Source organism: Homalodisca vitripennis, chromosome 1 (assembly GCF_021130785.1).
Source record: "Homalodisca vitripennis isolate AUS2020 chromosome 1, UT_GWSS_2.1, whole genome shotgun sequence".
NCBI lineage: Eukaryota > Metazoa > Arthropoda > Insecta > Hemiptera > Cicadellidae > Homalodisca > Homalodisca vitripennis.
Window position 1 is genome coordinate 5,114,863 of NC_060207.1, and position 19,984 is coordinate 5,134,846.

The 19,984-nt window shown below is 36.4% G+C and overlaps 1 protein-coding gene across 1 annotated transcript in view; it reads left to right on the top strand.

The window, feature by feature from the left end:
* The window catches only part of LOC124353264 (band 7 protein AGAP004871), a 40,065-nt gene extending 20,346 nt beyond the window's left edge, over nt 1-19,719 (top strand). The window contains exons 7-11 of the mRNA XM_046803197.1: nt 3,512-3,715; nt 5,696-5,751; nt 5,875-5,953; nt 14,641-14,742; nt 15,677-19,719. Of these exons, the coding sequence (XP_046659153.1) occupies nt 3,512-3,715; nt 5,696-5,751; nt 5,875-5,953; nt 14,641-14,742; nt 15,677-15,787 (552 nt within the window). The 3' untranslated portion in view covers nt 15,788-19,719. The remainder of the gene's footprint in view (nt 1-3,511; nt 3,716-5,695; nt 5,752-5,874; nt 5,954-14,640; nt 14,743-15,676) is intronic.
* The last annotated feature ends 265 nt before the right edge of the window (nt 19,720-19,984 follow it).

Consider the following 19,984-nt stretch of genomic DNA (forward strand, 5'->3'; position numbering starts at 1 on the left):
AGTACAATCTACTTACAGTCCACCTCATAACTTTGGATCACATAAACATATCTTTTATCGATCTAAAGTAACACAAGATTACACGATAACCTCATGTTCTCACTCTGAAAAACAAGATGAATAATTAAAAGGAATAAAATAATCTAATACTTTAACTGCCTACGTAATTCACAACGAAACACGTAAATACCTATAAAACTAATTGACGGTATTAAAGTTAACTCGTAATTAGTTAACGAGTAATAGACACCATTGTTATCCATGAGGAAGTGAAGGCTACTTTACTGGACAGTTGTTGGTCTGACTACTGACCACAGACCAAGCATATAAGCTGTTATGCGTAGATAACGTTGAAATTCATAGCTATCAAGAAGTACAGTACACATATATAACCAGAACATGTCATTTCCACTTAAATTATGAAAAATATACTTATTTGTGATTTGCCCTAAAACCATATAAATTTTAGTGTAGTAGGATTAGCAGAATACGTTAATAATGTTAAAATTTTGATTAGCTACTCTGGCCGTTAACTCACTGATACCCTAATTACATATTAAACCTAAAAATGTATGTATCTTATAAGCTCAAATCATGATATTCCATATCGGGGGCTTAGTGATACCGCAAAACATTAAACATGGTCCGCTGAAGTATGTTTAAATATTAAACATATTCCACACAGTATTTCTATCTGTTTATGAAGGGATTTAACAGTGTGCATACATAGTTAAAATACAATTTCAAACCTTTGTTTTCATGAGGAAGTAATTTTATTAACACAATAAGAAAAATTAATGTTCAATGGATAAAAAGTACAAACTGAGGGCGTATGTACTTAACGCAGTAGGAATTATATTCAGAGCGTAAGTGTCAAATTTAATTTTGCATTTCATATACATTTGTAATGTTATCCTCGCATGCATGGTATGGAATTATTTTTTAATATTTTATGTCGTACCCTTTAGTGTGCACCCAAAAGTAAGTATCAAAGATTTTACATATTAAAATGTATTATAGATGAATAATTTAATTTATAGAAATGTAATTTGAAAATGGTAAATTTATTAAGCTGAGATTGAGTGAATTTGGTTTTGTTTTATCTTATTAAAACATACAAATGAATATTACAGGAGAGTTTAATCCATTAGAACAATGCTAATTATGTCATATTGCAGCACTTCACACATCTTTACAAGAATTTTAGATAAGTAATAATTTAATATTATTTTATCTCCAGTTTCTTATAAATATACTTATACAGGTAGAGAAATATAATTATAATTAGGACTTTTGAGTATATTCTGGAAAAAAAACAACAACATGAAATATTCTGTTCATTCTAAGCATATATGAGAAAAGTAAGCAGCATATGATTAAGGAACAGCATTTTCATTATTATTAGAGAATTAACAGCAACACAGTTTGTATATTTAACGAAAAATGAAAAGAAAGCCTCTATAACTTGTATAAATTTTTTAAAGAATATGTTGTTATGTATGTTAAGTTGTTTTGTTAATATATAGTTTTTGAAAATGGCTTTTTAAAATTATTTGCAACAGCTTTTTAAGAACAATTAAGAAGTTACAATTAGTTGGCTAATGTTTCATATTTACCTTTTGGAAAATATATTGTATGACATATTTTGAGATTAACACCTTCTCTGCGACATTAGTCATGTACCGACTTTAGGTAGCAGAATATTAGTAATCCTAACATGTTGTTTTATGTAAATAGACACATAAATTAAAAAGTAGAATGCAATAACAATATAAACGCACTATAGAGAAACCAGTTAACTATAAATATAAGAATGAATAGCAATAGATTTTATAATTAATACAAAGAAGTTACACAGGGTTGGTGAAAAGTCCCGGGACGGCTTAATATTTTTTAACTGTTACAGATGGAGGGAGCTATACAAGTTGGTACACTGTTTTTAGGCATAAAACAATATTTTACTGCAATTTCAATGAGCCGCTACCACTTCAGTGGGACGGCCCACAAGGAGTCAGAAGAAAATCTTAAATAAAAGCTTAGGTGATATGCTTCCATTTTGGGCTCGGTTGTCCGTTTAAAGTCGGATTTGCGGCTTTGAAATCTACTAAAAAAGACCGTTAATTTGATATACATATCAACCTATGCCCCTGAAGTGGTAGCGGCTCATTGAAACTGTAGTGAAATATTGTTTTATGCCTAAAAACAGTGTACCAACTTGTATAGCTCCCTCCATCTGTAACAGTTAAAAAATATTAAGCCGTCCCGGGACTTTTCACCAACCCTGTATATAGCTTCTAGATAAATAAGACGTAAGAGAGTTACAAAAAATTAAGAATTATTTTTAAACCGTCATCTATGAAATATTTGCACTATGCCAACTTTGGTATAATTCCTCTGAAGTTATATATGTATGCTCTTTAACTAGATCCAGAATTTCTTTGAAATGGTCTCACCCATTTTTTCTTTGTAAATATAATGTGTTACAGTTAAATTTTCTGGTTCAGACATGTACATTTAAGCCCTTTAAATTCTCACAGGTTCAATACGAACATAGCATCAACTCAAGAAAAAAGTAATAACAGATTTAATTAATTAACAACAAAAATAAAGAATTGGCATGGTTACTAAGTACACAGAAACTGTTGAGAACAAAGTAAAAGCGATGGCTATCCAGAGGCTTTCCAGTTCCAACTGCGTCTCGACAATCACAATCGAAATTTTGAAAAATGTTCTCCTTACTGTGGAAAACCATCTTCAGTTGAAAAATATTATACGAAAACTGGAGTAAGTTAAAGTGTATATATTAAAATTATTTTACTAAAGTTGGGTGACATTTATTTTAATTAAAAATTTTTCTGCGAAAAAATACTCCCAAGAAATATCACATTCTATTCTAGGGTGGTATGATTTTAGAATCTGAATTTATCGATAAGTTAGGATATTGTTTTTATAATATATTTGATTGAAGTGATAACAATCGTTGTGTTAATCTCTGTACAACTCAGTGCTCCTGGTCAGTTAAATTCATATAAGTTTAGAAATGAATCTGTAGAATGGTATGAAGTAGTTCGTAGTCCAAGTTCGCGTTCGTTTAAATTCTACTTCTTGGTTTTTGATTAATCTGTTTTTTATATACTTCCATTATGTTTACTAAAATTTTATAAGTCCATTCGCTAAAGAATGGGTATAATAGTTATGGGTGAAGGCTTCCTGTTAAAAGTTTTGTTATTATGTTATCAAGTTATGTTTTCTATTTGAATATTCTAAAATATATATAACTAGAATATTCAACTTAAACTGCTCAAGTTTTTCTTAGTTTGTAATGCTGACGGATTGAACTGCATTGCATATTGGAACAATAATTAATTTTGTGTGTGATTATTTCCAAACATTTCTTTATGAATACAGATATCACGTTCCTTAGTAAAGTGTTATAAGTGATAAACCACTATGTAGCGGTATAAATATTTGTTTTAGAATAGAAACTGTACTAACACTCAGTGTTTGCTAGGTGTTGACCAAAGACAGCGTCACTGTGTCAGTGGACGCCGTGGTGTACTACAGAGTGTCCAACGCTACCATATCTGTGGCCAATGTGGCCAACGCCCATCACTCGACCCGCCTGTTGGCTCAGACCACACTACGGAATGTGCTGGGCACCCGGCCTCTACATGAGATACTCAGCGATCGCGAGGCTATCTCCAACACCATGCAGGTCAGTCATGTTATACACTACAACATTAACTACTAGTCTACTTGTCTAGAACTTCATTCTGTCTTACAAAAACAAAACATGTCGAAAACGTGCTGGGTAATTGATACACTGAGCTATATTGAAGCATCTTGCAGTACAGTGCTGTTACACACTAGAACTTCATTCTGTCTTACAAAAACAAAACATGTCGAAAACGTGCTGGGTAATTGATACACTGAGCTATATTGAAGCATCTTGCAGTACAGTGCTGTTACACACTAGAACTTCATTCTGTCTTACAAAAACAAAACATGTCGAAAACGTGCTGGGTAATTGATACACTGAGCTATATTGAAGCATCTTGCAGTACAGTGCTGTTACACACTAGAACTTCATTCTGTCTTACAAAAAACAAAACATGTCGAAAACGTGCTGGGTAATTGATACACTGAGCTATATTGAAGCATCTTGCAGTACAGTGCTGTTACACACTAGAACTTCATTCTGTCTTACAAAAACAAAACATGTCGAAAACGTGCTGGGTAATTGATACACTGAGCTATATTGAAGCATCATGCAGTACAGTGCTGTTACACACTAGAACTTCATTCTGTCTTACAAAAACAAAACATGTCGAAAACGTGCTGGGTAATTGATACACTGAGCTATATTGAAGCATCATGCAGTACAGTGCTGTTACACACTAGAACTTCATTCTGTCTTACAAAAACAAAACATGTCGAAAAACGTGCTGGGTAATTGATACACTGAGCTATATTGAAGCATCATGCAGTACAGTGCTGTTACACACTAGAACTTCATTCTGTCTTACAAAAACAAAACATGTCGAAAACGTGCTGGGTAATTGATACACTGAGCTATATTGAAGCATCATGCAGTACAGTGCTGTTACACACTAGAACTTCATTCTGTCTTACAAAAACAAAACATGTCGAAAACGTGCTGGGTAATTGATACACTGAGCTATATTGAAGCATCATGCAGTACAGTGCTGTTACACACTAGAACTTCATTCTGTCTTACAAAAACAAAAACATGTCGAAAACGTGCTGGGTAATTGATACACTGAGCTATATTGAAGCATCATGCAGTACAGTGCTGTTACACACTAGAACTTCATTCTGTCTTACAAAAACAAAACATGTCGAAAACGTGCTGGGTAATTGATACACTGAGCTATATTGAAGCATCATGCAGTACAGTAATGAGCTTGATTAATTAGCGTTTTATGCTATTTGTTGTATTTATATTTTTTCCATGAGCTTGTGATTATTCATAGTTTTTAATTATACGTTTAGTTTAGTGAAAGTAAATTGTATTTTATGAAAGTTTCCTTTGACCGTAGACACCACTCGTAATCTGAGGTGGACCATAGTGTGTCAAAGTTTAACCTGAAAATACGAGTACTTCTATTTTTCAACAACTAATTTTTAGCATCAGCAACAAAGAATAAGAAGAAAAGATGTTTTTACTTTAGGTTGTGCTCTATTTCGTTCAATGTATTTAATTTTGTATAAATATAATTTTAAGTTTGATCTCTTAACATTTTTAATCTGTATTTGTATATTTCATATATTTTTTCATTTCTTTATGGGTTTATTGCCACTTATGTATTTTAGTAATACAAAATAAATAAATAAGTTATAAATATAAATGAAATAATATCTCCATTTACTCTTAATACAAAATTGTTCAACCACGACAAACAGTTTGATGTCAGTATTAGTAAACAGCTCTGGGCAGAGCAATACAAAGAGGTTTCTGTCTTTGTAAACACAAGTGGTCCTGACGTTGCGAAATCAAATCAACATATTAACAATGTCTTGTTCATAAATCTCTTTAAACCTTTACAGATTCGTTGAGCGTTTCGGTAAACAAATTCAGTATGACATATTGTGTGCGTCTGATACATAATTTAATTATTTTAAGTTGAAATTCTTTCAAATGTAACATTTATATAATTATTTTGTTTTTGTTTAGACATCATTAGACGACGCAACAGAGGCATGGGGAATCAAAGTAGAACGAGTTGAAATGTAAGTATAAACGAGTTATGAACGAGACAATAGTAAATCTACCTTTACAATTTTACTCTTGTAAGTACAGTGTTAAGGTATGATTGAAGTGTGAGTAATGCCAGCGGGTAAATTATTTTGCAGCAAAGATGTCCGCTTGCCTGTGCAGCTGCAGAGAGCAATGGCGGCAGAGGCGGAGGCTGCTCGAGAGGCTAGAGCCAAAGTAAGAAAAATAGGCTATTTAACTACCTACTAAGTTTGATAATAATGATAATGAAAACTCTTTTCAACTTAAGTTTTTTATTGCGATGTCCAGGATATCCTCTGTGTCTCGTTCAGCGCTTGGATGAGTAGAGACGGCAATGCACAATAGAAGTAGTTTTGCTTCCTCATAAATTAGAAAGGTAGTTTGCTAAATTCAATTCTGAAATACTTCTAATCGAAAATAAATACAATAGCCAAGTGACATAAAAAACAGCCCCCTACTTGTGAAATTGCTTCTTGAAATCCGTGTAAAGGTCGAATAAATTAACTTTCTGTTGTATGCAGTGGTAATTAAGAGGAAAATGTGAAAGTGAATGCTTTGAGAATCAACCGTTTGCTTGTACAACCTCGAGACTGCTGCTTGGACGGGTGACCGCTGAGCGATCATGTCCTTGTATATTTTAATAAAATAATACTAACTTGGCTTCTTGGTACACATTTCTATCACTTGTCCAACACGCAATATCTAATTTTAAGCTTAATTGGAGTAAGTCTTATATACATCCTGAATAAAATACAAAATTAAATTTTAAACCAAAAAATTTTTATTTAGGAATTGGAGTCCCTAATATTTGAATTCCTACTTACACAAATTACTATACAGTCGAATGGTCACGACAGTATATCTAAAGCACTGTCAGATTAGGAATATAGACCGATTCTAATGCCTGTAATCTGGATATTATGATCAACGTACACTCCCGGGAACACATGATACATTGCATTGACCTACATAAGCACTTGATATGACCGTATCTAACCTCATGGTCCCCAAGATCCAACCACAAGTGATTCCAGCTGGATTCAACCGGATAACCTGTGCATGCGCCATGAGTTACGAGAAGAACGTTTCCAAATTTACAAGCACGTTTCCTAATAATGGGTGATTCAAAAAGAGCGCCGGTTTTGAAAAGACCGGTCAATTTCATTTTATCGGTTGGCAACAATGTTTGACCTTGATTCTATTTCTGGCTACATCCCGATTGTTGACGCAGTTGATATTTCTCTGATTAATGCATTCTGTGTCTAACCATGGAGAAGTTTACTTGTGCGCAACGAGTATTAATAGTGAAAACGGCTACTATTATTAATTTATGCGGCTACTGTTAGGCCACTTCGCGGTACTCTAGGACGTAATGAAGCACCGAATGAATCAACAGTTCGCAGACCTCATCAAAAAGTTTCAAGAAACAGTTCAACAGTCGACCTCAAAAGTTCTGGACGTCGTCGTTTGTGCCCCGAACTGAACAGAACATTAATATAATAATATAAATAATAATAATAATAATAATAATATTCCTTTATTGCATAAAAACAATTTACAACAATTGCATTGCAAGCGTCAGTAATGGTACAAAAAATACATCAGTTATTTGATGATTTGTCAACTAAAATTATTATTTAATGAAAGGCAATAATCAGAACCAGGGATTTTTCTCGTTGCTCTTAATTTTCAAAATTTTCATCCCAGCGGCCCATCATGAACTCATCAACAGAATAAAATGCCTTTGATACCAGGAGTGTTTTAGACGAGCTTTGAAATTTTTTTGGATCATCGAGTTGTTTGATAACTTCAGGGAGCCCTATTGATTATTCTGACACCAAATTGTGACGGCAAGTGTTCAAAAGCAATTGTTCTGTGTTGGTCGATTCTAAAGTTGTCCCTGCCTCTAGTCTCGTACTGATGGACATCCCTACCCTGCAGCAACTCACATTTGAGTCTACAGTACAGGGCGACATCGAGAAATATAGAGGCAGGGTAAAGTCAGCAATCCAAGCTCCCTAAAGGAAATCTTTACACGACTCTCTGGGGTTCAATTTTGAAAGAATTCTGACAGCTTTCTTTTGAGTTCTAAATACTCTTTTCGAATTTGTACTTAGAACAGCTGCCCCACAGTCTCAAGCCGTAAGTCAAATGTGGATGTATCAGGCCAAAATATGCCGTTTTCAATACATCCAAAGAACAAAATTTTGCAAGATTGCGCAGGACAAAAATGCCCGAGGCAACCTTGGAGCAAACCTTTTCAATGTGATCGTCCATGTCAGTCCTCGGTCAAGGTGCATTCCAAGGAACTTAATGGATTCAGCTTCATCAAGAAGAACATCGTCCACCATCACTGCAGGCCGTAGTTCTTGGTCTTGTTGCTGCCGGAGGCAAAAAATTCATGACGTTTGATTTCGAGCTGTTTGTTTTCAGATTGAGTTTTGAGAAATGCTCGATGCATGAATTTCAACTCAATAAATGCCTTCACTTCGAGATCGTGTTTTGATTTTGATCTGATGCAGAGAGTCGTGTCGTCAGCGTATTGAGTCACCTTTCCATTCTGGATTGATTGACGTCAACCTATTGACGTAAATTATGAAAAGGACTGGCCCTAATATTGATCCCTGAGGGACACCATAGGGCATTTTCACTTTGCTTGACATGGCATTCGCGATCTGTACGCACTGCTCTCTATCCTGAAGATAAGACGAGAGCCAGTCGTGCGGCAGACCCCGAATACCACTTGTCCCCACAACTGGTGCATCAGTTTTGCATGATGCACACAGTCAAAAGCTTTGGAAAGGTCGAGGAATATGCTTAGCACATGTTCTCTCCTTTCCAGGCCATCGACAACATTGTGAATGAGATCCGTTACAGCATCGATTGTCGATTTGTTTTTCCTGAACTCGAATTGTTCGGGACAAAGAATTTCGTAACGGTTCAAAAATTTTTCGAATTGTTTGAGAAATGCTTTTTCAAAAAATTTTGCTGAAAACAGGGAGGATGGAAATCGGACGATAATTGCTTGAGATGCAAGGAATCGTCTTTCTTGAAAATTGGAATGACTTTGGCTGTTTTCAATGCAGAGGGAAAACGCCTTGTGCAAAAGAGAGATTAATCAATTTTGTGGATTGGTGTCAAAAAAGTGCTTGAAGCACCTTTTGATTGACCATACAGACATCCGTTGATGTCGCAAGACTTTTTTGGTCTCAGATCTTGCACGATACGGGCCACCTCAGCCTTACCTATAGGAAAAAGAACCATAGATGAGACCGGTCCCGTCAATGGCTCTTCGCGAGAGCTGTCCAAGATAAACGAGTTATCTGGTTCAGCTACGGTCGAGAAAAATGTGTTAAATTCACTTGCCACTTTAAAGGGATCGTCAATTGTGTCATTTATTGTTTTTAGTGTCGGAACCGAGAATTTGGAAACTTGTGGTTGATTTTGCTGCTATTAATGATGTTCCACGCGCTTTTTGAAAAGTTTTCTGATTGTTGTAATTGGTCTTCGACGTCTCGTGCCTTGGCTTTCTTTATTTCTTTTCGATAATTTTTGTTTGTAATTGCGAAAAAAAAGTTTTTGAACTCTTCATTTTCAGTCTTGACATATATCGAATGGTAAAACATGAGCCTTTCTCTTAGTTCAAGAATATCCTGGGGTAATCCAGGTATTCTTGCCCTCTTTGATACGCTCTTTTGAAAATTTTTGAACGGGCAAGTGATGTTTAAATGAAAATTACTTTGCCAATAAACGCGTTGAAGGCGTCCTCTACTCGGTCAAAAGAATCCAAGAAAGACCATGATTCTTTCTCGAGATATTTTTGAAAAGATTTACATTTGCAGCTTTTAAATCTCGTTTTGTTTTCATGGCGGGAGGTTCAGATTTTTGTTTGGATATTGTGAAAATGGCTTCCTGCGCGAAGTGGTCAGAGATGGCCGCGTCCATTACAGAGACCGAAACATCAGGAACATTTGTGATGACGTTGTCGATGGCTGTGCTCGATGTGGCGGTCACTCTTGTTGGTGAGTGTTCACGGACCAGTTTAAACCGAAAAGAAGCAAGAATATCGCGAAACCGCTGGGTCAGGGGGTTGGTGCGATCCATCGCGTCGATATTGAAGTCACCAACGATAATGAACTTCAATGATTTTAAACTGAACAAATTTAGGAGGATTTCAAGGTTTTCAAAAAAGGTTGTGCTGCACCCATTTGGGGATCTGTATAAGCCAATTACTACAATTTTTCCAACGGAATTTTGATCAATTTTTATTCCAGCCACTTCAAAGTTAACATCACAGCTATAATCCACCCTGAAGGGCTGGAAATTCAATTGAGGATTGACAAATATTGCCTCACCACCCCCTTTGAAATTTGTTCGGTGAAAAGAGTTAGCCAATTCGTAATTGTTGATTCTGAACATAGCGACAGTGTCAGCCGTGAAGCCATCTTCAGAAACAACGAATATGTCGGGGTGCAAGCTCTTCTGCCATGAGTGTCAGCTCGTCTATTTTATTTGTGGCAGACTGCGCATTCTGGTGCACCACTGAAAAAACAAGGGTTGAATTTTGTGAATTTGGTTTTTGTGATTGATTGATTTGTGATTCCCTAGTTCTGATAAATAATTTATGTTATTTGCACAAGACTTGAGGATGGACAGTTTTTTTTGTGGACTTTTCACCGGAGACGAGTTTGGCAGGCCGCTTTTAACCGCCTCCACGAATGAGTCGAAGGGCAAGACGTGGGGCTGGGCTGCGGCTGTCAAGGTGGCAGGGTGGGTGGAGAGTGGTGGCGCAGATGCAGTCTTCTGAGGTCCGGTTGACGGCGTCTCAGTAGCGCTGGCTGCAGGCGGTTGGTATGATGGCGCTCTGAGGACAGAGGGGTTCATCCTCCGCAGACTATCCACCATCAGCTCCGCCAGCAGGTGCTTACTACCAGACCGCAGGTGCATGCCGTGTTGTTGTGTGAAAGCACCTCTGCCGATGCGATTGAAGTCCATCACCACTGCCCCATGATGCCTCTCGCACAGCTCTTCAATATAGTTGTTGATGAGAGCGGTCTCTTGATGGATTTAGGTGAGTGGCTGGCAGATCGTGTCTATGGGGCAGGGTGGAGACGACAACGCTGGCGGTTCTCAGCTTTCTCGTGATACGCTGCTCGAGATGCTTGTAGATGTTGTATTGCTGGCCAGAGGCGACGTCGTTTGTCCCTGCTATGATGACGCAGCAGCTCCCGGGCGCAGGCGAGTCGTCGGCTACCGCCTCCAGCAGTTTTACCCCCTGACTTACAGACGCCCTTTACTTTGGTCACCCGAGTGATTTTTCGCCTCACAAGATCAGCTAAGTCACGGGTATGGCTGTCGCCCTCGATGAGAATTGAAGAAAAAGGCAGTGGAGTTCTAGGTTTTCTTCTTCCTGGTCGTTTTTTCCTTCTTCTGCTCGCCACTGAGGAGTGTTGGGTATGACAGAGGGTTTTAGTTGACGTTTCGACTGTTGTGAGCCAGCCAAAGCCTGATACCTATCTCCCGTTTTGACTGGAAGGTGTTTTCGGCTGTGGTTTACCACTGTCCAGTCGGGCGGCTGCCCTCTGTCACACCCGCCATTTCTCCATCTTCTTCCCCCTCAAACATCGAATTTCCGCCTCAAGAACCTCAATTGTGATCCTGAGGCTAGCCCACGAGGTCCTTGGTTTCGGGGCACCACTGGTCCCTGCAGTTGGCCGGCAGGTCACACTGCACGCCGCAGTCAGCCGCGGAAGCGCGATGAGGTGGGTCACACTGCACGCCGCAGTCCGCTACGGAAGCGCGCACGTATGAATCCACTCTCGACGTATTTGCCACGAAAACCTGATCTGTGTATTGCATTAGACGTGTATCCGACTCGATAGAGTGGTCCAATACACGTTTATGTTTATCATTGAGCTGCAGTAGATGGTCTTTAAGCATTTGGTTTTCAGCAACCAAGTCGGCAGCCTCCGTTGCTGGCACGGACTGTGCAGCGTCAAGTGATCCGAGTGGAGTCGAGGTGCCTACGGACGTCGCGGGGTGACACGGCAGGAGGCGTCATCGCGACAAACCCGAGTCGGCACGCAGGCTGCACGCGTGGAAGGTTCGGTTTTGTTCAACGACGCGGGCGTCACGGCAGACTGTGCCAACGAAGCAGCAGGGGTCGATGCGCAAGCGAGTGTCGCGGGAGATGCGGCAGGCCGGGTAGGAGTAGGCGAGAAGGAGAGCGTTCTCATGGTGACAGGGTGGGACCCTAGGTGCTTGCCGCTGGACGTCACCACTTGCGTAGCATTAGCGTTGGTCCTCACCTTAGCTCCACACTTCCTTCCCCCCCAAACATCGCCAAGCTCTGTCCCCGTTCTTCAAAACATGACTCTCTTTATATTTATGATTGTTGTAGAGGAGTAGACGTTTGCCATTCTTCGTCTGTTCAATCGATAGAGTCATTTTGTTTTACAACAATAATAATGTTTGGTTAAATTCTCTTAATAATTAATTTGCACTGGTGAATAAATGAATAAATAAATAAATAATTAAAACTAAGGATAAAATGGAATAAGTTAAAATGCTAAAACTAGTTTAAAAGTCACATAAAACAGTTAAAAAAAGTCACATAGAAAAAGACTTGCAGAATTAAAATACAGGCAAGATTGAAAGGCCAGTCTTGAATATCACGATTAGCAATAGCAGCACTATCTGTGAGAAATGAATGAAACTACTGTTATTATAATGAAATAAAATAATATTCTTGGACACAAAAAGATAACGCCGGGAGTGTGAATCGATCAGCGGCCCGGCGGAACTTCAGTCCACGACGCTGCCACTGAGCTACGCTCAACTTGATCGTAGGTCGTAGGTACTAATACTTGTGTCGCTCGAGACTAGCGAGTGAGTAGGCACGTGTATGTAACCTTCTGACTTGTGCTTGGCGGTTAGTCAGAATTAGGTTAGGAAAATAAAGTTCTGTGCCTTACTCACATGTACGTCCGACGCATTTAAAATTGAATAAATTGATAACTGTCACATTAAATAATTACAAAGTCACTAGCTTTACATTAACACTTCAACTTATCACCACTTATTGAGATATAGTTAGGAGACGATATAGTCTCACTGTTGTGCATTAGCGCATGCTCATGCGCATCCCTTATTCTAATGAAAATAAAGCTCATAAGGTAAAGTATGAAACTATACTTTATAGACGTAAAGAATGGTTAAATCATCAACAAACATGGACTGTAATGTTTCGAGTTCATATGTAAGAAATAAAAATTAATTAATAAAGCTGGAAACAATCCAGTTATTATCATACATAGGTCAGATTCCTTTATATGCCCCCAACGCTTAAACTTTTTTCAATGAACTTAGAACGTTATAAAACGATGTAGTTGAGTAACAGAACTAACATTATGCCCCAACGCTAATTTTTCATTTACGGATTATTATAATGAATTACAATTGGTTACCAGCTAAGAAAAAAAGGGTAGTTACGTATTATATCGACCACATCCCTACATTTCTCCAAACACAAAAATTCAACAAAAACAAACATTACCAAACAAAAACTAAACTCTTTATTGAAAAATACACACAAAACTTGTTTTCAATCTTGATCACACTCAGCCAGCCAAAATGCAATTGCCTCCGGCCACCGAAGGTGCTGCCGAAGCCCGCGCTGATGTCAACGAAAGTAAAACATCCCTCGAGATAGTACCTATCAGTAAAATATCAAATTCTAGAGGGGCTGATCAGGAATTTAAATTGAATTGTAATGGAAAGGCAATTATGTACTGTGCAAAAAACTTAAATAATCATGTGATACCGCGCGGCCTGCTGTAATCGGGATTCTCGAGAAAGATAAGATAACAGCGACAACAAAACCGATCGCAATATCTGGAAATGCTTGTTGACTGATGTAATGTTAGTTCTGTTACTCAACTACATCGTGCATTGAAAAAAGTTTAAGCGTTGGGGGCATATAACGGAATCTGATCTCATACAAATTTATTGAGAATACAAAAAGCAATTACTCGCGGCTTTGCAAGCTATTTCTCATTGAGTAAAATGTACATCAAAGGCATATCCTTTGTTTGAAATTTGTTTTTGACGATGGAAGGATTGTGGAGGAAACAAGTGTTTCCCGGACATTTTCCATCGTTCAGTTATACAAACGTATCCTTTTAAAAAATGGTCAATGGAAGCTATTCCGATCTCCTGGTGATTGTTCAGAAAATTTAAATTTGAAATATCTATATCAGTGAAGATGCGGACAGTTAAAAGTGAAACTAATCACTTGACAGCCGCTTTAATTAACGTCGTCACACTAGAAGGCTTGCCAAAATTATTAGACCCTAAGTACAAAATAATGTATATACTTATTACTGTGACAGCAGTAATGAAAAATTTTGGGAAATTGGTATAAATTTAGTGCTAATTCTTTAAACTGTAAATTAAAACATTTGTGCAAGATTTTAAAATGACGCAAATACATTTTTTAATCATAGAGCAAGATATTCAGAGTAATGAAATAAGTCTAGCTACGTCAATACTCTCTCGTAGAAGATAGTAGCTATGCTTTAGAAGGGCGACGTTACTTTTGGTCACGCTGCATCTAAAGGCATCATATACTGTATGACTAGTCTTTTCCAAGTATGTTTTATTGGTAAGTCCAGGAATAATCTGTATAGAGGATCGTATAAATAGACACGAAAACATAGTGACGGTTATTGGAGTCCTAAGAATATGTCTTGTGTTATATGTGTGACTTATAACTTTTGAGGGAGTGTATATCGGGGGAGATAATATCGTTCCTTTTAAGCACGAATAGGAAATGCCATCGTAACTGCCATCACACTAACTGTGTCCTGGCATTTGTTCTGCAGGTAATCGCAGCCGAAGGAGAGCAGAAAGCTTCTCGTGCGCTAAGAGAGGCCTCAGAGGTGATAGGAGATTCACCGGCAGCGCTACAGTTGCGATATTTGCAGGTAGGCTACACTTAATTATTTACGCTATTCAAAACAACATAAATGACTTCTCTTCGGTTAATTTACTTTTAATGACGATAAAACTATAAAAACTTTTAAGCCTTCATAATTGAAAGAATAAAAGAAATCGTAGCTTCAAAACGATTAACCCAAAACATAACGGTTAACTAATACGAATTAAAATATTTCAATAATATACTTGATTATGATCTTGAGAAAGTGTGCGTAATCTTAACTTGGAAGGAAACATCAATACTTATAAATATATTTTTGGCTTTAATAATTGTTAATTTAAATTCTAAATTGAAGTCTTTTATTGGAATATTCTACCTGTTAAATTGAACAATAAATATAATTATTATATTAAACTAAATAAAATAATTAAATTTACTTAAAATGCTATGTATAGAAATAAAAATAAATTCATCAACTTTCTAAATGAAAATATGATGAACTATAGAGTATTTATTATTTATTTTATCATTTTCTCGTCCTCAACTCCATTGCCTTCACATAAAAAATTATTTAATGGTAAATACTAAAAACATTTCTGTCTTTTATGCCAAAACCCGCCTTCAACCGTTGAATTAGGAAGCATGGAACAGTGCCTTAAATAGAGTACAATAGGGCAGGACCTGCAACTAAAGTAAATGTAACTGTTTACTTGTTAGCCATTATAAAGACCCCGTAGTGATCCCTAGAACCTTACTCTCGCACGATGGTCAGCTCTCTAGTAAAGCGGCACTATTTCTGTTGCAGACATTGAAGTCAATTTCCGGGTACAACTCGACCATAATCTTCCCCCTGCCGTTAGATATCTGTTCGTACTTCAGCAAGGCGATGGAGGCAATGGAGTCCACCAATCCACCTCCAGTATCCACATCCACTTCCACAATTAGGCTTCACTCCTCCTAAACCCGACTTTCTGTTGCAGACTCTAAACACGATATCTGCCGAGAAGAACTCGACCATAGTGTTCCCATTGCCCATAGACTTGCTCACTTACTTCGTCAGAGCCAAGGAACATAGAGAGCATGCCTCTTAGGTCTCTTCGATCTTTCAGTTTATTTACGAACGCAGTGTCTATTGCGAGTCTGTTCGCAACGACACCTCACTGCAGCCAAGCTATAAATATGCTGTCTTTATAACGTCAATAAAATATATTCAAATAAGACGCTTTGTGACAGGTTCTAAGTTTGTCATTCGTTTTATTATTTGGCACGTATTATCCACCCACTGAACAGACCATGGAAGAGGGATTGAAATTACGTAATATAGAAAGATAATTTAGTAAACATTAAGAAAGAATATTATTCAATAGAAAGAAACTGTTTTTTTCACTGCGGTATATCTTAATCCCTTCGAGGTGCAGAGATTGCTTCAAACGAAACTCCACAAAGCTTCGTTTGTTATCGTATTCCTCATCAGTGCATTGGGAAAGAAACATTTCAATATAAAGAACTTTAAGCTTTTCACGTACAAGCTAAAAGTTTTTTTGAGTCCGTTCAAAACATACTAGTGGCAATCCCATACCTAAAAACACTACCGTATTACACTTTTGAAAATATTGACGCCATCTTTGTATTTTACCATTTATAGTTTGAGCTGGCTGTAGTGTGTTACATTTTCTGTTCTAATAAATTATTCCTTGCATTAAAATGCATGCAAGAAAGACGCCATAGTGGGATTATAATGAGTTATGTAATTCATATACATTCATATTCACCAAAGAAAGTGCACTTCCATACATATTTTATTACACGTTTCTCTCTAATTATGATTAGCTACCGTACTGTCGAAATGTATGCATTCATTATGCAATGAAGCTAAAATTAAAAATTCCGGTTCCGCTTTGTATTAAAAAAAACAAATACATGCAGAAATACAAGTCGATTGCACAAATAACTCCATTCTGTCGAAAAATATATATTATAAAATCAATGACAGTTGGTGAATCATCGCTATACAAAAATGTTGGTGAACAATTACCCGGTTTTCAAGGAAACTTTACATTTAAGCGTAAAATACATAGAAGTGTAACAAAATATCCAACATAGCAGTTAGCAGTTGTGGTAATCTTTGTTGGTTACGACAATGCATTAGTTTATCTGTGCACATAATATTTAAAGATATATTTTCATGAAACTGCTAATAAATATTTATTATAACTTGACTGGTGACACTTTTGGCCGTTAAACTTAATTTACTGATAACCAACTTAAATAAATGTTTAAGGAAACCGTATTAGTACAGAAACTTATAAATACATTTTTATTTTAGCAGTACGGTAGATAAACAAAACATATATTTCATTGTGTAATAAATTAATACATACAAAATACTTTCTAGCGGTGTTAAATGTAAACTTTTATTCAGTAAATTATAAACTGATGATCTGGTCAGCATTCGCCCTATAGTCATCATTATTGTCGTCAATGTCATCACAAAACACACAGCACTCTGGTCGTATTAATTGTTTTTGATGTATTACAACACCAAGTTTAATATTGATGTATGTTAAGTGGTATTGATGTATACAAATAGATGGTAAAATATTAATTGGTTGTTTGAAAAATAAATAGCAAATAATTGGTTTTATATTGCGTAAAAGCTATAAATAGATGTTGAGACAGAAATATGCTTCCAAGTTCATAGACGGGTTGAAACTACGTGAGACGAATTACATAAGTGTACGAATAAAGACAACAATTTGAAAATATATGTTTAATGCAAAATGAAAGAATAAATACAAATTATTACATACATAAATATTTTATGATTACTATGTTTTGTATTATATGCCTGAAAGTCAGAAAAATAGCAAAACATATTCTTAGCATTGAGGGCTGCTGTAAAAACAAAGCAGTATTAAAATAATCATGTTTTATTTCAAAATATGGTATAAATATATTTATATCGTCATAAAATGTTATGATTTAACATGTGTGTAGTTATGTCTATTTTACTCATTTTACTGCAAAACCCAACGCTTACACTTTTCCTGTCACTAACGTGGGGACTTATATGCATAGAAACGGGGCTTACCTGTGATACAATATACAGTTAATTGTATAGTGTGGTTATGCCTGTATGTTTTTGTAAAGCTACCATTTAGCTATATTTCGTTCAGGTTACTTTTTTCCTACTTCGGGAAACGATTTTGTATATAAACGAATAACATGTGTGTAAGATATTTCACTCGTAACATATTCTATAAATATGCGTTAAATGTACGTTAAGACAGTCAGACATTATTTTGGTTGTCATGGATAAGTAACAACTTACGGACTGCAGCTAAAGTCGTGGCCAGTAACATGGTTGGTTGATATAAGTTGTACTGTAAACAATCCGATAATTATCATGGATAAGTAACTTAACGTACGGATTGCAGCTAAAGTCGTGGCCAGTAACATGGTTGGTTGATATAAGTTGTACTATAAACAATGCGATAATTATCATGGGTAAGTAAATATTGAAATATTTCATTGTGCTGTAACCATATAATTTCAACTACCAAAATAGATTTCTCCACCGTTAGCTAACTTTTAAGATTTCTAACACTGTTGCACTATGACAAACGTTAACCTAACCACGTTATCTAGTTGTGGTGACATCATTTCCATTATCGTAGGCTGCTTTCCAGGAAGTGCCTGACCTCATTTCAGTGACATAAACTCAAACTCCCCTCTACTGCACTATGACTAACGTTAACCTAACCATGTTATCTCGTTGTAGTGACATCATTTCCATTATCGCAGGCTGCTTTCCAGGAAGTGCCTGACCTCATTTCAGTGACATAAACTCAAAATCCCCTCTACTGCACAATGACACACGTTAACCTAACCATGTTATCTCGTTGTAGTGACATCATTTCCATTATCGTAGGCTGTTTTCCAGGAAGTGCCTGACCTCATTTCAGCGACATAAACTCAAAACTCCCCTCTACTGCACTATGACTAACTTTAACCTGGTTAGGTTAACAACGTGATAACATGGTTGTGTTATCTCGTTGTGGTGACATCATTTCCATTTTCGTAGGCTGCTTTTCAGGAAATGCCTGACCTCATTCTTCAGCTACATAAACCCAAACTCCCCTCTACAGCACTATGACTAACGTTAACCTAACGATGTTATCTCGTTGTGGTGACATCATTTCCATTATCGCAGCCTGCTTTCCAGGAAGTGCCTGACCTCATTTATAAGTATACTCATTTCTATGTGCCAGATTACAACTTTTCCCTATAATAGTCCTTTAAAGTAATGCAGTTATTAATTTTCTATTTTTTTCTGCCCCTAGGCAACGTAAAACATAAATGGATGTGAATATAAATTTGTTTTTCATTCCAAACAATATTCCCAGCGAAACATGACGCATTATCTCAAAAATAATGTTTACCATAATACAAAATGTATTTATTTTAAATGAAAATCAAACACCTTTATTCGTTGAATGACGAAAAAACTTTAAACATATCCTGCATAACTTATTTATACATAAAATAATTCTAATTCCATGTTCTTTTTTGAAACATTTGCTATTTATACTTCTTACAATACATTTACAGCCTTGGCCACGACTTAAGTAACGGAATTTTTGGAAATTTAAGTTGATGGTTTTTCAAAGTTAAACTATGACAAAAGTAGAAATTCGAAATAAATCCCATCGTTTTTAAGAATGTATGGTGATCACTACTTCGTGAAACGGAAACATTAACTCTAATAATAAAATCATATTGCATAAAACCGCAAAATCTCATTTGCTCCCTTACGGACCGATATTCTTACGTAATTACCAGTGATGTATATTATATAATTAATAAATCTGTCTAATATCCATGATGTTTACACTATACCGTTGGGTATTACTATCTTACATAACATTTAATGTGTGGCATTTTTCTAAGTAGTATTATAAACGAGAGTTAGTGTGGACTTGGTGTCATATGTATGTACCCGCACGTAACTGTGAACACGTATCTTGTTATACGCCAGTATACTGTTTACTTGTCATTCAGAACTATCATCATTCAACCAGTATTGTTACTAAAGAATAAACACAACCAAAAAGGTTTTGGTTGCATCTACAGTAACCAGATCATGTGACGAATTGTTGCCTGGTAACGATTAATTCGTAGTATATGCAATCACGAAACAATTTGTATTTTTAATTTTATTATACTTATTTTAAACCTTAAGCTTTCTCTGCTGTTTGTTTATTTAAAGAATTTTTCAATGAAATAGG